The following is a 21,374-nucleotide window of genomic DNA, read 5'->3' as shown; positions in this document are numbered from 1 at the left end:
CCCCCCCCCCGTCTTCAACTTTTCAGGCTGCATGTACTGCCATCAATAAAAGGCAGTGCCCACTCAAACTAGGCCCACTGAGATCGAACAGCTGATACAGAGAATGATACCACCCCTTCCCCTCACAAAAGGGCTGAACGTCCCACCAAATGGTGAAATTTCCAACTAAGGGTTTGCTGCAAAAGAGCAGTACACTGTATGGTGTCATTTCAAATTCTTCTTTCTTTCAAGTACGCTCAGCCTTGGGCAGACTACCTGCTTGAGGAATGAAAAACAACAACTTTAAATTACATTTGAGTACCACATAAATAAACCCTGTACCTAGATGCATTCTGTCAAAGTGAAGTTCATTAAATTTCACCCAAAATATTGAGAGCTCCTCACTATGATTTGAAGGACTCATTGAAGAGCAAATTGGCAATTACAATAAAACACTGATGAATCATGTGCGATAGGGATGATGGTGCACAATGCTTCTGGGCAGAGGGTGTGGCTACAAAGCACCCCTGGAGGAAAACAAACCCAAAAGAGAATTGTCTTGGTGATAAGCAGGCTTTAGACCCGGGGGTAGCTGGCGGAGGTAGCGATTCCACACTGGTTGTCCTTGTTGCGAGACATCATGATGTATCCCTCCATGCCCCATGATGTTCCCCAGCTGTGAAATGAAGACACAAACAGTTGTGTGAAACAATGAGCCTAAAATATCATTTAATTTTTTAATCTTCCTTTTTAGCCTTGTCATTATCATAATAGTACAGCTCTGATAATAATAACAATAACAATAATAATCATCATCATTAGCATTATCAACGTGACTCAACATAACTATCTTAATCATTATTGTAAAGTGCACTCCCCTTATAACTTTGACCTCAGGACAGGCAGTTTGCTTTTGATATATCCAAAAATAAAATGTATAGCTAACTATAAAATTTATGTAAATGATAATTTTGGAACCTGAATTTTTATGTCACTGTAACATCTTGTTATAACCATGCTTGCTGTCATGGGAGTGCACTGTGCCAACACATCAAAAAGTGAGAAGACACTGGTATGATCATTTGACTCAGTGGATAAGACTAGGAGCTCTCCATTTTCTAAGTCCCTAGCTGGAGTCCCATGACAGAGTTCCAAAGTTGTGTTCTGCATCAAAGCACTCTATCCTCACTACCTAGTCGTTTGGATGGGACATTCAGACTAGGTTCCGTGGTTGCTCGCCTAAAAGGCATGTAATGCTTCCTGAGCAGACACTATGAACCATGAATTCAAACTTGAAATGGGCCCAACTTAATTACCTGTTCTTGACCAGCCAGTAATCCTGTCCGTCCTGGGTTCCGTATCCCACAACTAGGACACCATGATCTAGCTGAGAGCTGCTGCAGGAGGGCTCATCATACACACCTGGTTGAGAGAGACAAGAGAAGTCAAATCACAAACACATGAAATCACACAAACCTCTTTTTGAAGTATCACGCTTGTCTGTTGCAAGGGGTTAGTTGTCTTCAAGGGTAAATGCAAACTCTCCCTTACGAAAAGAAAATGATGTATTGAATACAGTACAGTCACCAGTCTAACGCTAATCTCCTTCGGGCGATTTTTCACCTTGGATAGAAGCTAGCCAGAGACTTGTTAGTGTACTCTGTCTGTTTACATTCTAATCTGTTGGTGTTCTTTTTGCAAGATTTCCTGCATCTCAAAATAAAACAAAAAAGCATTTGATGTTTTATGGGTTTACTGCATTTCTTACTGAGAGTAGCGGGGGTAATATTACTATACTGTCTTTTTGATACAATGAATATACAGTACTTCACTGCAACTTACCTCCTTCATAGAGCTGGAAGGATGTGTGGCTGGCGTCAATGGCGACAGAGATGGGACCTACAGTGGCAACTGCCTCCTTAAGTTTGTCCTCCTCTCCACTTGGAACGTCAGTGTAGCCTGTGACCTCAGCAGAGTCACATTGTGCGTTGTAATGGCAGGTCTCATCCTGGACAAGCACAGAAGTAGAGGAGTTCCAAGTTATGTGGCATAATATTCAAATCTCTCACCCAAATTGACTGCATACCTTACATATTCGGAGAGTAATGATACTATAGAGGATTAATCATTATGAAATCACCTCAAAAACTTACAAATAAAGCATCTAGTCAAAAGAATTGTTCCTATTGTAAATTCATCATGAACTGAAATTGAAATATTGATATGAATTCCTGATATTGACTAAATCTGCCTAACCAATATAGATCTTTTCTCATGGAGTGTACAACAACAAAACAAGAATACTCCTTGTATTGCTCTTACCAAACATCACAAATTCTTACTTTCATGACTCCTACTCCAGAAAATAACAACATAACAAATACAGCAAAATGTTATTTAACAAGGATGTGAAAGGTTGAAAACCAACTTTATTACAAAACAGCCAAGTTTAGTACACAGCACCAGACCTCTTTTTGATACTCTGAACACCTTGATGTTTAATTTTGAATTCAAACATGGGAGGTCGTCACATACAGAGGTCAAACTTGACGTCAGTGCTGCCTAGCATACTATCTCCTATACAGAAGATCCTGACAAATCTAATTTATAGGTGGCATACTGTGGAGAAAGCCTACCTCAGCTTCATAGGGGTAGCACTCCTCAGAGTCAATGCCTTTGTTGTCCTCGACATACTGGAATCCCTGGTCCATGAGACCGCCCTCACAGCCCATGTTGCCCTCGCTGCGTGAGCAGTCAACCAGGTTCTGCTCGCTGAGGCTGACAAGTTTTCCAGTCTTCTTGAATGTCTGTCCCTCCAAGGAACCAGTTGTGCTAAAAGCCCAGCATGATCCACACTGGCCCTACAGTATAAGAAAGGAAATAATACAAGAAAATGGGGGAAACAAGAGGAGATGTATGTTACCAGCAGAATTTCTTCACCAGTTCTGGTAATTCATGGTTTTTATCTTCTACAGAAGGCTTCTAATGTTGTGTCCTTTAACAAATTTCATTAAACTACTTACATTCTCTGCATGCATATATCTCACAAGCCCTAACATAGGATTTAAAAAAAAATGTGGTTGGGATCAAACCAATTCTGTTCACTTTATTCATGCAAAGTATGAAATTGCCAAGGATCTACAATTGAAAGCTAATGTGCTTGTGATTCCACTAAAGCTTTTCTTATCATCTTATCAACATGAACAAGATTCTATAGATCCTTACCTGATCCTTGACGGGGGTGACGTACCCCTTAGTCCTCCAGTCCACAGTATCTGGCAGCTGGATTGCGCTGGGCGTCAGGAAAGTGCTACCAACAGACTTCGTGAGATTGGATTGCCTGTAGCCATTCATAGTGGATCGCACCTCACTGGTTCTCTGTGCATTCAAAACAAAGTTCAAACAAATTATTAAATCCAAATTATGAAAGAAGGCTAGGCCTTATCTCACTGAACATGACAGAGAGAGTATGAAACTTGCATCCACAACTGATCACCTGATGAAACAGAGACTATTATCATCCTCAACATTTATGATCACTGCTTACATGTAGATTGTCAAGCTAAGAACAAGATGCATACATTGTACCAGTAAGACAGACAATCAGTGGTGACCATTCATGCTGAAATATTTGTAACATGTGAGCCATGTTCAACATCAATGTCATCCTAAACGATGCACCTTCTTTTTAGACTGATATGCATTGTACTTGCTACAATGAGGAGAACAAAAATGTACACATTAATTTGTCCAGTAGTCTTGCAACAGACTTAAATTTCATGTCGTGTCAAAGTGAGAAAAATCACCTTTATCTTGTCAAGCCACAATCAAAATCAGTCAGTAGACTGGCGTCATCAAGATGACGAAGTTTTCCAAGACATTCGTCTTTGTTACGATAAAATGGGCTTTAAAATGTCATGCTCACATCCTAAAAAATGCTACGGTCATTCAAAGATACAATTTATGGGGAAAGAATGTTTTAAAATCTAAATTGGTTTTGACTGTACCACGATGCAACATGAAATATGCCACTGTCCGTGGCTGGAATTTAACTTTCCATCTGTGTAAGGGATAAGAGTTGTTTAGATGTAAAGTATACGATATATGATATCTGCTTTTGAGTTTGTTGTACTTTTGAGCGAGTACAGAAATACAAACATGTATGATCAGGGTTCACAAAAGGTATTAAAACACAACAATTAAAACATCAATCTGTGTAAAGCAATATTTGCGCCCACACGTGCAAACAACAATAAAAACATCAATTTGTATAAGTTTGCTGCCACTTGTGTAAAATCAATCAGTCGAAGCATGCATTTTACACCCACAACCCTCCAGGGTCTCGTGACTGTGATCATACTGAAACCAACAATGCCAGGAACAGGAAAGGGAAGTAGGGCTTGTCACAATTCACATTACAGTCACTTAGTTCTGTTGCTGACTAATGACATGGGAGCCCGAGTTACTTGGACAACCAGCTGTCATAACTTCACAATGACTAATAACGATGTCAAACTTTTCCTCTAGTGAATCGGGCAAAACTGAAACCCCATTTACAAAACATGAACAATTCAACTGTGGTGACAATAAAGCTGTTTGCAGTTACGGGTTGTTATTGATCCACGTTTTTTCACAAACTATATTTTTGAAGATGTGAAAGCCATAAAATTTATTAGCAATCATGTGGTAGCTGTCTTCCTCATCACATGGGATACAATTGAGTATATGAATATAAGAACGACCCAAGTCCATGGAAGACCATTTCGAGTAAACTAAAAAAAACTTCATATCTTTTTTGTTTGCCCAATAATATTCTATTTAACTGTGATGGGAAGGCAACATTGTATTATACAAATTAGAACATATATTATAATGACAATTAACATTAACATTAATTGTGGAGAGGCCATTTTGTGTGATGGACTTGGGTCGTTCTTTGATTCATATACATGATATTCTGCTATAGAGATGAGAGAAGGACGAGAGAGGGCGCTACAATATGAATGTAAGAATGACCCAAGTCCTTCATTCTTACATTCATATAAGATTTAACTCATTTATTTCAGGCACTTCCGGGGGTGATTATGATTTATCATTTATACAAAAGATGAGTCCATGCATAAGCTACAATTTCCCATGTCAAACTGAATTTGGCCAAAAATTGGACTTGGGTCGTTCTTATATTCATATACTCAATTTATACTAGTTTCAAAAGGTCATAGTAACAGTAGGAGTACATGCACTGACAATAAAGCAATTCCTGAAGCTTTCATTTATAAGCTACAAAACAGCTCCAGTTTCAGGTCATCAGATGATCCTCACAATGCAGAGTGTATATGTAGTAAACCTCATTTTTGGGTGAAAATGTGAAACTCAAGCACACCAGCCATGAAACTACTAAAACAACAAACATCTTTTCCCCCTTTTCTTGGCAAAATTAATGATCTAGTACTTTTTAATATTTTTTCCCCCTTGGGGAAGGGGGGAGGGTACTCCACAAATGGGTTTTTCCCATTCCAAGCACTGGCAGACAGGAAGTTGTCCTTATTTGGACATTTAAGGCTCAGTTGCATTCTCCCAGTATCCATTTCAAAGGCACAACGACCCTGGGTAGTCAAGCATGAAAATTACACACACACACACATACACACACACACACCCACACATCAAACAACTGGGTAAAAAACTTCCAAACAGCACATGCAGTGTACAGCTGCACTGGTTTCTTGGAATCTGCTGTGTCATTGTCCTGTGATTACCAGTCAGTTGCCCTGTAGTCATCCACCCACCTTTCTTAGCACAAAGGGTGTTTACCAGATGAATGAAATACTCACCACAGGTAAGAATGCAAAGTTCAAGAGATATAATGCTGGTAGTGTAAAAAGATTCAGTCATGCTTTAAAAAAAAACACACACCCAAATTTTGTTCTTGACTCTTGTAACGGTCTACAAGTGACAAAACATGTTATGGAAACTTACAGCTTGTATACTCTCAGCACATGTCTGTACACTATTACATCACTGAGCAGGATGTTCACACCCAAGTTTACACAATCATGTCCATGGTGACTATCAAACTTAATATCTGATCTTGTACAGACACAGTTCTGCTATTTTCACCTTTTCTGCAGAGACAAGGCTGTTAGAGTTTAGCAATTTTTTCTTCACTTTTGTATCTGGACTTTCGAACCCACTGGTGCATCAGAAAGGGAAAAAGGGACTCATCCATGACTGCACTTGTATTTCTAATTATGACCACTGCTACTGGCAACATTCTTTTTAATTTCTAGTCGAATTCTAAGTTTCATCCCCTCTAAAAAGAAAAAAAAAGGACACTAAAAGGGACATAAAGTCAGCCTTTACTTAAGTCGATCTCGCATACATTGTATGTCAAATAATTGCCTAAGTCGAAGGTCTTTTCAAGTCCTCTTCTCTTTACATTTTACTTTTAATCCCTCATAAGTCAACTTTTATGCCAGTCGAAGCTATTTTTTTTTTCAGTTCAAATAAGCCCGCCACACACTATACAACTTTCGGTCATGCAACTATTTAGCGACTATGGATCTGAAACAAATAAGCATGTTTATTCTGGAGCTATCAGTATTGTGACAGTATTTCGGATTCAAAGTCTATCAGTCGTGTTACCGAAAGTTGTATAGTGTGCGATGGCCTTAAGGCAAAGTTAGAGTACATGCAGAGTTATATTATTGGTTGAAGAAATTTGTAAACAAAAACATTTAGACTCTAGGGCCCAATGGTGGCTGATACCATTTACTCACCAAGTCTCCATATTTGTTCATGCCGAGGGTGAAGCTTCGCTTTCCAATACTGTGGTCAAGGTTATGGAAGGTGATTTTCTTGATATTTTCTTCCCAAACAAGCCTTCTCTCCAGCTCATGTGCACTATCTGTGTATACCTTCTCGTGTGCTGCCTTCCACTCTTCCCATTTCGGATCGAGCTCAACTCTGGTTGGCATGACAATGGCAGCGCTGGCAATGGCAGCCAGGCAAAGGGTGATCAGAATTGCCAGTCTTGACATCTTTGGCTGATAGTTATATCTAGAAGTGGAAAGACGATGAGTACAAATTATACAAACAGTGTACATTCAAAATCATTTCGCAATAACAGCATAGGCTTACTTAATGAGATCACCCAACAATACACAGATTCTAGTTTCAGTTTGGAAATTGTATACCCTACAAGTATAATGGTACAACTCGTCAGGGAATGGGAACAGGTACAGAGTCTGTGTTGTTGTACATCATCATGTATCTGCCTTTTGGGGCACCTCTGGCAAGAAAATATTGAGATGTATTACATGTAGAAACAGTTAGACTCTAACATGTTAGTTATCTAGATTTCATCTCTGTCTCATATTCAACTGAGTGCAAGTCATTTACTCTGCTGGAAATCAATGTGTCAAATTACTTTGCCTTCGCTTCACCCTAAATTCTAGATAAGATGCCTTTGAGCAGTGCAGCCACCTCTTGACTATCAAGGGCCGAAGGGCAGCTTCAACATACAAGCTTCTACACTGAAATAAAATTTTACACAGACCTTTGATTTGTAAGTAGGCTAACACAGTTAGGCCTACAGTACTGGCACTGAAAGTACGCATTAACTTCTTCAGCAAATGATGGTTGGATACTTACAGCCTACGTGTACACAGGATCTGATTATGTAAGATTAAAGCTAGAGTCTATACATCTAATCTATGAATGTAAGTTATTGCTGACGTTGTCCCCAATCCCCTAAACTCAAACAGGAGGAATAATAAAATCAAAATCTCACGCTATAAAATCGCAATTAAATTAGACCCTACCTAACGTTAGTTCTTGAATTGCCGAATTATCCAATGAATAGGGTTGTAGTGGGATTTGGGTTTTGGGGGATGGTCTGTTTTGACTTCCCCTCCTATTCTCTATTCACTGTACTTCACGACCCTAACCAGACCCGGACTGCAACTTTAACCGGACTGGGGGGTCACCTGACTGACACAGTCAACCCTCTCAGGTGACAATTGACCCCCATGACCTTGACTCAACGCTTGATGACTTGGACTGGAACTTCACGGATGGAAACTTCACAAACCTCCTGAAGATCCCGTGAAAATCAGGCGCATCGAGCCAGTGGCGTAGTTGGTAAGTCAATTAAGTCAGTTATACGCGGTTACGCCTTTAAGTGGATATCACTCCCACTTTAGTTTACTGCTATAGCGATAGGGTCTGAAACATTACGTTACTGGAGTCCTACGTGATAAAACAATTAACTAAACAAGCGTCATTCACCTTCGTATTAAATCGTAAATGAATGCTTCTAGCTGTGCGTTGATCAGATATAATTAGATTCTAGGACAAGATTTTCAAGAGTTTAACTTTAAGAAGTTAATTAGTTATTCGGTTTAGACTCGCAGTCTAACAACGTGTTTATACTATAACAGTTAGAGACGAAGTTCTAACATGTTACACCTAATGAATGTAACGTTAGGCAAAAAGGGAAGTGACATGAACGTAGGTGTGTTAATAGTCAAAATAAACTAGATTCTAGACCATAAGTCTGCCAGTCTATACTACCGTCCATCTAAAAAATAAGAGTAACCGTGGTAACGTTGTTAGAATCTAAGTCCGAAATTGCTGAGATACAAATTAACTCACCAACAAGTGTTTCTGCTGAGCTGAAGTGAAGAGCGGATTGAAGTTTACAGTGCTTCACCGAAAACGTTTCTATCGTCAACTACAAGTAGCCGCTGGGCAGCTTGTCGTTTAAATACAGGTAAACCGGTAAAACACAAGGTTAGATCGATTGTCTCGTGACTTTCGAACTCGCCGATCTACACCACAGTACCACACCAGTTCCTGGTATTTAGATCGTAATAGTTCGGAAACCGGCGACGCAAATCATGCAGATGCTCACACTTGCCAGTGAACATAAGATAGTGAACCGTACAACCAAGTTACACAACAACAGTGTCAATACGTTGGGATTGGCCCACCACCCCGCGCGTTCCTCAGACAATCCTTCGATCTCGTGACTCTTCGTAAAGCATGTGATCAAAGGGTGACGTCATCCGACGACTGACACGTGTGATGCAATGAGAATACTATATTAGTCTTGTAAGCAGATGTACTTATTCACTTTACTAGTATGTCGTCAAAGCGCCCTTGTTCCTGTCAAAAAGTGGCCAAAATGTACAAGTGATCATTGTGATTTGTGTATATCTGTCTTTGTATGAAAGGAGAAGGGGGGGGGGGGGAATTTCCATGATCTTGTCATTGCATTTTGTAGGCAACGAATCCCGATCCCCTCTCCCTCTCTCCCTATCTCTCTCAGTGCTGTCTATGCATTGCCTATATAGCCTATATGGCATCTGTTATGCAAAAAGGCCTGTGTGTTTACTACTAGTAAGTACTAGTAGGAGTACTCAGTACCTGTTTTTTCAGTGAATGTTATCAATTTATGCTAACATAATGTTCCGGGAGGTGTTTTTATTTGTGATGAAAATTTCAACTTCACATAAATGAAATACAGCGGGATGCAAAAGCACGATCTGTCTAAGAACCTTGATTCAAAATAATGGTAGGCTTGTTGAAAAATCACGCCTGCTGTCCAGACTATTCCTAACACTGGCAAGTGGTAGTTACGTAAAAATTTCACTGATGCATGGGTATACATATACATTTTTGAGGCAACATGACTGGCTATGGGTTTTATACCGAGTTGATGGGTTACTAGGTTTCAACTTGGTATCCCAGGGATATTCACGCAGTTATGATAATACATGTAATATGATTTGATAATAATCATTATCAAGTACAGTCGATATTCAAGGTTAAAAGAAAGATTTGCGACTGTATTTTTGCGCATGCAGCTGAAATGTACTGAGTTTTACTCCACACTAATGCAGTCCAATGTAATCGTATAACAATATGAACATAAAGGAAGTACGTTGCACTTTCCACTTGTTTCGTTATCATCCCCTTGTGTTATAATCGACATGACTCGATGCCAAGGTATTTGGTTTATAAAGCTATATCCTTTTTATTGTGGGGCAGCAAAGTCATATGCAATGTTACAGACTATATAGATCTTTTGTGCTGGTGTGCAATATTGAAATGTACGCAGAAAATCTTGTCAATGCCATATAAGAAAAAAAGTTTATCTTCATTCAAATAATATATGCATGTAAATTATTTTAGTTTGTCACTCAGTGTTTACAATGATTTTGTGAATCTGATTCTGAACAAGAAACGAAAAAGACACATTCGGTAGAATTCGATAGATGGCAATCATGGAAAACATCGGTGAGAAAAACAACAAACTCCGGAGAATGTTCTATCCGACTACACATATACGAAGCTTGTAAGAGTATTAACCTGGTTTTATATCAATGATCGGCTCTACTCTGCAGCCGTAATACAAAACACAATCATGACCGAGCTGCATGATTTTACATGATCCAGAACAAAAAGAAACCATGCTTTCTCTGTAGGATGGCCGCAAATAAGCTATACAAAGACACACGGTTGACTCTTAGCAGGGAGGTGGAAAGAGATTACACCTCGATCTTCTCTGTTCTTTGTAAGAATTATAGGCATTTCACACACCATACCCTGCTTGGTTAGTAAGGATGTCATGTTTACCAGTGTCACAGGCCTATAGGAACGTATAGGGCCTATACCATGCAGGGAGGTGAACATGTACCGAATATAAAATAAAGCACTCTTGAGCATGTAGGTCTAGATGCCCAACACTATAGATATTGACTTTCCACATTTTTTTTCCATTATTTTTTTTTATGCGAATGCTTCTCCTCCTCCCCTCCCCCTCCTTCTTCTAACACCACCACTATTACTAATTAATTACTTCTTTATCCTTTTTTTATATTTCCGGTATATATCAAGGAATTGGCCTGTGTGGTTATATTCGTCCACTTCATTGAAAAACAAGAAATAGTATGCTGTGTTATAGCCTTCTTATCCACTTGGACGTCACAAAATGGATTGAACAAGCACTGTAAATATTCTTAACTTTTGACCGATATAATATTGTCTGATCTTTCCACAACTGCATCGATTCCTTCATGGAGGGGAATCCGGGGGGATTTTGGTTATTTCCCTTTCAACCCGAGGACACAGTCATGTTAAAGACAACTTTGTGACTGATGCCAATAAACAAACTGTGTTTATGATCGTGTTGTTAAAACAACAAAAATGTCGTCCAGACCTTTACCATATACCCTTATTGTCTATAAATAGTTATACTTTGTCTCTATACAATAGTCATTTGTATGCCACAATATAGGTTGCGCTTTTAGTCGGGCATTTCTTCAACAAGAATCGGGACTGAGGTGGGTAAGCTTAATGTGTCATGGGGATACACCTGGACCGATTCTGGGGGATACATGTGATCTTAATTCACAATTAAAATGCATAACATTCATTATACTGAGTGCCACAGTGCCAAGTGGGAACCTATCACTGCATTCCTTTCGTTAAATCGGATTTGATGGATTTATCAGGTTACAGGAACTGACTGCACCACCAAGCTCACATCCTGGTTGTGGGATAACTTTCACTTCGTCCATCGGGACTATATAATTCTGTCAGCTGTCGTGACCATGCATTATCTGACCATAAGGATTATTGTATACTTCTTTCGGACGAGGTATGATGGAAGTGTATCGAGGTGACCCTCTACCGATTTTGATCAGGATCAAACGGCTACCTTGATGTACTAGATTCTTATAGGCCTGCAATGAACAACTTCAGCGCATAGCTAGAAACTCAGACTATCACAAAATATTGTCCCCTCGCTGCTGATGTATACATAATTACACAACATTTTCAATATGAATTAGGTTGGATATCATGTAAAAGTCAAGTGAGACATATACGACCATAACAGTCGTTACAATATTCACATTATATAGCAATAAACTATTTCGTGAAATTATGAACTATAAAAATTCCGTAACTTTTTCATGTGAGTTCCGATTCACTGTGACGAAACTCCTTTAATTCTATTCCTCTGATTTTTGTTAGATCCAACTCGGACGTATAATAATGTGAATTGCACGCTGTATAAAAGGCATCGTAAGAACACAATCAAACTGTTGTTTTATAGTACAAACCTTTGTCATGACTATTGTATTCATCCTCATCTCTCAACAGCTAGACTGGAAATAATAACTAACACATGGGCATATACAAAAAAAAAAAATATTTTCAAAGAAATAGGGCAATACATGAATACTATATCAACATGCAAGAATTCAACAATGGTGCATCTTCTCTTAGTCCGAGTACACTGGCAATAGTGTTAAATGTATATCATTTCACAGTTTAGCCCGCCTCCCCATAAACAAAGCCGTTTTGTTTGATCAAATAAAAGATTAATAATGTTCAAGATATTTTAAAACACAACAAAATACAGAAATGAAACGTACACTTTGATACGACCCTACTATTCGCTGTGTGTAAATGATATTGTATATCAGAAGGTACGTTGAATTCAGAGTCCACATCACGTGGTGAAGATATCTGTGTGTCAACAACGTGGACGCAAACATCCATCAACAAATACACTTTTAGTTTACTGTGTACATTTGAGCTGCATAATCTCAATGGGAATGTAAAAGGGTCATAATACTAAAAATACCTACACTCGACAGCTATTGCAAGGCCACCATGCCCTGCAGGGTCATGGCAGGTGCAATCATCATGAACCCATAAGTGAATCAAAGATCAATCTGGAAAACAACAATTAAGGAAAGAAGCATGAGAGAACAAAATGATGATGAGAGGTATTGTGAGTTATCATGAGATAATCATAATAGACTCTTCCTTTTTTTTTAAAATCTGATTTATGATTTCGCCATCTATGACGATTGTAAAGGAATCATTTACTATACGCAATTTCATGGTCTTGATAAATGTGTGAGAGGTGCATAGACAATCCAAATATTATTAAAGATTGACCAACCCACACTGCAGAATAGTCGTGACTACATGGTGGAAACGTCACAATGATCGACACACACCCAGGAACAACAACAATTACTTTATTGTTATTGTACCTTTTTTTGTATGTATACCACCCTCACATTGCGGAGGAAGATCTTCTTTTCTTTTTCTTTTTCTTCTTGGGGGATGACACGACTTTGCTCCTGCGACTTATTGCTCCGGTCTCATTTTCTCCAAGGACTATAGGGTCAGGATTAGGAATGTGGTACAGTTTCAGGCTTAGTTTGATGTGAGGATTAGGGGTAGGGTTGTGTTTTTGTGGGTAGAATTTATGCGTTGCTTGACGTGCAGATATTTCTTGGGAGCAATAGTCGCAGAAGCAAATGTTAAAGGGAAGGTAAACCCAAAGAACAATGTGGATTGAGTGAAAGCAGCAACATTAGTAGAACACATCAGTGAAAGTTTGAGGAAAATCGGACAATCAATGCAAAAGTTATGAATTTTTAAAGTTTTGGTGTTGGAACCGCTGGAGGAGGAGACTACTAGAGGATATGACGTATGAGTGGACAACAATACAAAGAAAATATAAAGGAAATTCAACAAAAATTCACTTTTCTAGAATTATGAAAGAGCAATGGACCAACCGCTTTCAGAAAGCAGGGGTAATAATTGCTACCCTTAACATATGTCAACATCAAGTTGATGGAATTTTTAATTTTCATGAAAAATTGATTTTTGCAGAATTTTCTTTATATTTTCTTGGTATTGTTGTCCACTCATACGTCATAACCTCTAGTAGTCTCCTCATCCAGCGGTTCCAACATCAAAACTTTAAAAATTCATAACTTTTGCATCGATTGTCCGATTTTCTTCAAACTTTCACTGATGTGTTCTACTAATGTTGTTGCTTTCACTCAATCCACATTGCTCTTGGGGTTTATCTTCCCTTTAAGGAAACGTTTTGAGGGTGGGGGTGGGGAGGCTCGGTCCCCCCCCCTCTCCTTCTCTCTCTCTCTCCCTCTCTCCTTCTCTTCCTCTCTCTCTCTCTCTCTCTCTCTCTCCAACAACAACAATGACGACAACAACAGCAGCAACAAAAGAATTTCAAATTTGGTATGTATAAGTTGAAATAAACCTCAACGTGGCATCGCATATTCGTTAAGGATGAGACTGCATTTGTGCACAACCACAATACTATTACCAAGATCTGTAGTTGTTAATATTATACTATCACTTCCCGTTTCATAGCGAGGTCATTAAAGGAGCATTCCAGACGATTTTCATTATTTCACATCATAATCACTCTACATAAATCGACAGTTCCATATAAAGATGCTGTGGAATTTATTGTGGTCCTTGCGCAGAGAAACCAATACTCTGAAAATCTTAAACAAATTACACTGGACATTGTTGATGACATAATAGGAGCCTCATTATTTAAGAAAATTTTAATGTAGCAGTGTAATTCCATTACCCTTGCTTAACAAGTTTACCTGTGTGAAATCTATGCATGCCTTCTTTATTTGTTCTGATTCCTTGAGCTCCCGCGCATGCGTTGTTACGGTGAGGCTGCCTTGTCATCATCCTTGTTCATTGCAATTTTTTTTTTATAGATTTTGAAAACATTCTTATTCCTCAACCCAATCACTATAGATTATGAAAATCTGTACTCAGTAGAACTAATTTATAGTTGTGCAAATGTAAAAGTCTGAATACCACCCGGAGGTCTCCTATAATGCTTGAATTGCTCGTCCTGTTTCAGCAGTATACAGGGAATGTTAACTTGTCCCCAATGCAATGCCACTTTATTCGAGTCACATGGTGTGTGTTAGGTGTCATTTTCACTTTTTTTTTCTCTGTTATCAAAACTCACGAGAAATGGTTTTGTTTTTTTCTGCCTGGTAGAGCCTGGTAGGCTTTGATGTTTCCCTTCCAATGTCCAAGTTCCTGTCGAATACAATAGCCTGTCCGCGGCTTACCGCATATTATTATGAAAATGACACCCTATGCTTGTCTGTGTGTGCGTATGTGGTGTGTGTGTATGTGTGTGTGTGTGTGTGTGCATGTTCGTGTATAAAATCAGAAGTTGGCAACTATTTTCAGATCTATAACCTGATCACATGAGAGCAGAGAACAATGTAATGACAAAAGACAAGGTTAAATTGATATATTGTGCTCGTGACACTGTTAGTGACAATACGCAATGTATACAAACACTCCATTGTTGTAGGGCTTCGAAGTTATCAGTTTTATGACATCGAAGTGATAATTCTTGATAAAATACTCGTAATAAATGTAATCTTCTTGAAGTGGGTTTGAGCATAGATAAGTCACGTGTAAGACAGTGTTTCGTAGGCGTGTTATGTTTCCAAGGGGTGTGTGTGTGGGGGGGGGGGGCGTTGCATTAGATGTGTATGGGTGCATGGGGAAAAGAATGGGTTGACTTATGTTGCCGACTGAAATACCATTGAAATTCAGTAGGTTGTCCTTGAATTTATGGTAAAGTTTCAGCGTATTTCGGTGTTAATTCCATTGTGTCATGAATCATACCCTACTAGGCTAAATGCTGTATAAAATATACAATTCAGTTAATAGAATAATCATTTAATCCTGATAATGAACTTGTATTGTGTGCAGTGGTAAATGACTTTTTTGTTGTTGTTGCTATATTTTCATTAACATGTTTCGTACACTGAGTAACATGCATATACCAGGTGCAAATCAAATACAAACATAATCATTAACGCCGCCCTATATTTCCCCTCACTCTCTCTCTCTCTCCCACACACACACACACAAACATATATATATATATATATATATATATATATATATATATACACAAACACACACTCACACACACGCACACACATACAAACAAGCACACAAAGATGCCCCCGGAGTAGAAAAAAATGATAACCACGATAATACAGTTATGAAAACAGGTATAATTATGTTATCCTTACAGCTAGGCTATAAAAAAGACAGATGTTATTCAGACTTCTTAGTAGGTCTTATAAGAATGAACTTTAAAAAAACCCCAGGCGACTCCCGTTACAAAGATGTGATATAGGGACCAGTAGTTTTCTTTTGCTGATAACGAAATCTCCTTATAGCCGGAAAATATATAGATGATAATATTGGAACATTAATTTTTATTTCGTTGTTATGAGTATTTCGTTATAACCGTGTCCGTTATAAAGGGAGTGCGCTGTAATTGCTGCTTGAAGAAAGACAGACTATACCATGGCCTCCTCGATTCTTTAATACTAGCCTGCTTTGTCATCGTGGTAAAGGGAGACTTCATCAAAAGAAGAAAAACATTTAGAACTGAACAAACAAACAAGGCAATCCAGCAAGCAAACAATCATCCAAAAAACAAATGAATAAAGATACAGTCAAGAGAACACGAAATTTGGACATTGATACATTCACTATTAAGTAATCTTAACAACACCAACAACAAAAACTACTACTACTACTACTACTTCTACTACTACTACTACTACTACTACTACTACTACTACTACTTCTACTTCTACTACTACTACTATACTACTACTACTACTACTTCTACTACTACTACTACTACTACTTCTACTACTACTACTACTACTATACTACTGCTACTACTACAATGCATATTTCGTAAACTAAGTGCCTGGTGAAGGTATATGTTGCATATATAAATACATTCCTCTCAAGTTTGGAGACTAATCTACAAATGTCAAATTTATATGGCTATATGATCGTTACCACGATGATACACAATATCATTGTGGTAACGGGTTGAATGTCGCTGAATGATTTTTATTTTACTTTCCTGTAAGAAGTATCTTTCCATCTTTCAATGTCGTCGTAGTGGATTTATCAGAGGCAAATGAGTATATGAATATACGAACGACCCAAGTCCATGGAAGACCATTTCGAGTAAACTAAAGAAAACTTCATATCTTTTTTATTTGTCCAATAATATTCTATTTAACTGTGATGGGAAGGCAACATTGTATATACAAATTAGAACATTTTAATTATGACAAATAACATTTACATTAATTGTGGAGAGGCCATTTTGTGTGGTGGACTTGGGTCGTTCTTTGATTCATATGGACTTGGGTCGTTCTTTGATTCATATGGACTTGGGTCGTTCTTTGATTCATATACATGTACATGATATTCTGCTATAGAGATAGAGAAGGATGAGAGAGGGCGCTATTATATGAATGTAAGAATGACCCAAGTCCTTCTTTCTTACACTAATATAAGATTTAACTCATTCATTTCAGGCACTTCCGGTGGTAATTAGGATTCATCAATACACAAGATGAGTCCTTGCATAAGCTACATTTTCCCATGTCAAACTGAATTTGGCCAAAAATTGGACTTGGGTCGTTCTTATATTCAGGTCTTCAAATGTGTTTTCCCGCCTTCTCCAATTTTTAGACGTAGAAGTTGACTCTTCCGTTTCAAGTTGTACTATTTTATACATCTATAACCGGTTATCGATCATTTTCTGTGGCAAATTCTGCTAGATCCAAACCTTTTCACAAGGAGAGAGAGAGAGAGAGAGAGCAGGAGGATATGAAGAGAAAGAAAAGAAGAAGAGATAGGAGGCGGAGAAGAAGAACAAGAAAAAGAAGGATGAAGAGGAGGAGGCGATGGCAGTCGGGATGACGGAAGACGCAGGAAATTAAATGTTGTCATAACCATTACTGTTTTTGAAAGGTTGCAGTATCACTTTCAATGTACAGCCATGATAATCAACCTATTAATTGTGGGCATCTTCGGCAAGACAAGACATCGCGAGCAGGCACGCTAGCAGAGTGTTTTGAACAAGAGATGGCGCTCTGTTGTTTCAGCCAAAGTTGTCACTCTCCTGAACCCTGGCCAGTAATCGAATACAAGTAGTCTCTTTGAAAGGTATTTAGTCCAGTTGAGTAAGAGGAATGGAATTTCATTGAGCCGTTTTAGATGTAGGTCAAATCCGTTGCCAGTTAATAGAAGATTTGTACAGTCATTTGATGAAAGGGATGTTAAATGCCCTTGTTGTGATAGACATGAAACAGGTGATGAATTTCACTATGTTTTCGTATGCCCCTTCTTTGAAAAGGAAAGACAGTTATATTTAAGCAATCATTATTTGGTTAAACGTCCTTGCTCAGTACACATGTCCAGATTATTTTCATGTTCGCATTTAGGACAGCTTAAAAGATTAGTATTTATGTGAGGCTGATCATGTCATATTTTGCAAATTTGCAGAAGCCTGAACAAGTTGAGTGTACTTTAGTCATGAAAGAAAATTATTATTGTAACTCGTAGTGGTAGAAAAATTAAGCATCCGGTGATACTCGATCTCTAGTACATATTTTGTAGTTGTATGTCACGATCGTTCGGTCGTATGGTTCATACGATTAGTTAACCTTGCTTGCCAATTTGTATATCACTGTATGTCTAGTAGTTAGAGACTATTTTATATACATCATTGTAATATTATCACAAACATGTATTCTTTGATATTGTAATGACCATACCTTGTATTTATGTGTTGTACTCTCATACCCCGGAATGGGGTCGGAAGAGTCGAATAAAATCTAAAAATCTAATGTACAGTATACGTACCTGAAGAGCGAGTCCTAATAGCATTGATACAATTAAAATGAACGTGCCGTGATAATGTTTGTTTATGTTCTGTGCTGGGGACTTTGGACAGTGTGTACAGCGCACAAGGGTTTTCTGTGCCAATCGGCACTTAATAGCACACAATGCAGTTTTTTTTTTTACAATAATTGTACAGCATAAGATTCATAATCATTATGATTATACATGCATCGAAGTGTATCATTATTTTCAAGGTCAATCGGTGTCATATAATATCAAGTCATTTAATTGTATAAAACTACACTTGGCTACGCACAAAGAATAAAATGATGAACCTTGTACACGCAGACAAAGAAAATAATTATCATTAAACGTAATGTTATTCCGGATTCGGAGCATATTATGCTTTAGAATTGCTTTAGCAATGATCTCTCTTACACATTGGATTATTCCTTTATGCAATCAGGTCCATGATGCAATAAAGATGTTATTTTGAATCAAATCGCCTTAAAAGCATGAACCTTGTGGTCTTATGGTCCTTAAAATGGCACAGTACAAAGAGTGCTCAAGACATCAGTACACCTTTGTTCCGCTCCTGGTGAACAACAGTATCTTCATCGTAGGCCCTTTGCATAAATTTCTCGCCTGTATGATCTTAATGTAGTGCTGAACCATACTAACATTACGGACAATAAATCAATCCCATAAATTCATTAAAATAATAATCATTATGGGTGTTGTGTGTATGTGTGTGTGTGTGTGTGTGTAAGTGTCTCAGATATCACTTTACAGCCTTGCCTTAAACATAACGCTGAAAAGAAAATTCTTTGATGAGATGTTGTGACTCAGTGGATAACACTACGGATCATCAATCACAAGGTCCCGGATTCGAGTCTCTACGCTCATGGCTCGGCGGTTGTGCCCCTATAGAGTAATGTAAATTTATCCTCATTGCCTAGTGTTTCAGCCGTAGGGATCTTTGGATCGTCGGTACCGTGGTTACAATTGCTTACAAAATGTATTGCTTCCTCGGGGGTCACGGAAAACACTTGAATTCTATTCCAATCAAATCATATCTAAACAAACTACACCTGACCTACAAAGTAGATCTCTCCCTAGAACCACAATTGCAGTCACCTCTTGTGTGTCTACGAAGATCATCATGATGATTCTACTCGGCATTCACTTTACAAAGTTCAAACGTGCAGGTGTTACGGCAGTTTGTTAGACATTATGTTATATCATTAAACTAAATGTTATCATCTTTATACCGTACTTGAAATCGACTGAAAATTGCGCGGACGCTGCAAATATCCATTGTTTATAATCATTATCGTAGGTATTGTGGTTATTAGCCGTTTCATTACACTGCTTTAGGCCCTACATAAAAATCGTCATCATCATAACGAGTGCATCTACAGAGGGAGCTCAGTGAAGAAGATGCGTTATTTTCTGCTCTATAGCCAAGTGTATAAATGGGACTCAGACAACGTTGTAGTATAATAACAATAAAACGGTCCTACGGCAGCAGTACACGGAAAGGTCTACCCTGGATAAATAAGACCATGTCATTACTATTATCAAGACCGTGTACATCCGTTATTGCTTTTACCATGACCAGTATAATAATCTACATTAGTACATGTATATCATTTTTCCTTGACAAAATCACATTTATCACCATCATTACTGCTTCACAAAATCATAATTATAATCTAAACGACTACTCCTACTCCCTGCATCGTTTTGCTTCTTTAATAAAAAGTTCAAGGACTCTTCGACGTTTAAAGGACAAGTCCACCTTCATATACATAAGGATTGAGGGAATGCAGCAATATTAGTAGAACACATCAGTGAAAGTTTGAGGAAAATTGGACAATCCGTTCAAAAGTTATGAATATTTTAAGTATCTGCGCAGTCGCTGCTGGAAGAGAAGACTACTACAGTGTACGATGTCACATGCGTACAACTATATAAGGAAAATAAAAAGAGAATTTCACAAAACTTTACTTTTTGAATAAAGCGCATATATTTTCGACTTGCTATACTGACGTATGTTAAGGGTAATATAATTCCCCCTGCCTTCTGAAAGACAGAAGTCAAGTGTTATTTTGTTATGCGAGAAAAATGGAAATATGTTGAATTTTCCTTATTCTTTCTTTATATCGTTGTACTCATGTGACATCACAAGCTATAGTAGTCTTTTCATCCAGCCGTGACTGAGCTGAAACTTCAAAACTTCATAACTTTTGATCGGATTGTCCGATTTTGCTCAAACTCTTACTGATGTGTTCTACAAATATAGCTGCATTCACTCAACCCACATGTCTATGAAGGTGAACTTGTCCTTTAACATATACGTTTATAGTCAAATTTGCCTTTGGAAAGTATATAAAGTAGATTTGATATGCGCTATTTCTTGAAGATTTCAGCAACATTAATTGTGTCATGTTCATCTCTTTGCCTAAGGTAGTGACATTTTGTCAGGTCCTTGGTAAGCTGGGAAAGGTCAATAGCCTTTGCCTCGGTTTTCCACGGGTAATTCCTGTTAGCTTGCTTGTCGACACCAGTACCTGAGCTGGACACATCACCTTGACCTCCATGGCTCTCTTCGTCCCCATCGCTCGTGCCAGGCTTGTCTGTCCGATGGAGACTCGCATGATGACTTTGACTAGAGCGGTCTTTCGCCTGCCAGGCTGGTCGTCGCGGTCGTAATCTGAGTACGCGTCCGCCCGGCAGATGATAGCGACCGGTCAGCGGGTTTGGCGATTGCACACCCATAGCGTTTGTCCACGCTTTCGACGCGGAAGATTCTCCCGGTGGCTGAGGGTTCT

At 38.4% G+C, this 21,374-nt stretch overlaps 1 protein-coding gene across 1 annotated transcript; it reads right to left on the bottom strand.

Annotated features, from left to right (window-relative positions):
* Positions 1-8,858, bottom strand: LOC139732182 (procathepsin L-like). Its single transcript, XM_071643055.1, has 7 exons — positions 8,635-8,858; positions 6,759-7,038; positions 3,205-3,357; positions 2,616-2,840; positions 1,822-1,987; positions 1,296-1,401; positions 1-655 (listed from the first exon to the last, which is right to left on the bottom strand). The coding sequence occupies exons 2-7, from the start codon at positions 7,017-7,019 to the stop codon at positions 556-558; spliced, it is 1,011 nt and encodes a 336-aa protein (XP_071499156.1). The 5' UTR covers positions 7,020-7,038; positions 8,635-8,858; the 3' UTR covers positions 1-555.
* Between the last annotated feature and the right edge of the window lie 12,516 nt (positions 8,859-21,374).

The sequence above is a fragment of the Diadema antillarum genome, unplaced genomic scaffold (assembly GCF_040938485.1).
Source record: "Diadema antillarum isolate AM-2024a unplaced genomic scaffold, OU_Dant_1.0 seq00000403_RagTag, whole genome shotgun sequence".
Lineage (NCBI taxonomy): Eukaryota > Metazoa > Echinodermata > Echinoidea > Diadematoida > Diadematidae > Diadema > Diadema antillarum.
The sequence above is the reverse complement of the archived record's forward strand: the minus strand, read 5'-3'. Positions and strand labels throughout refer to the sequence as shown.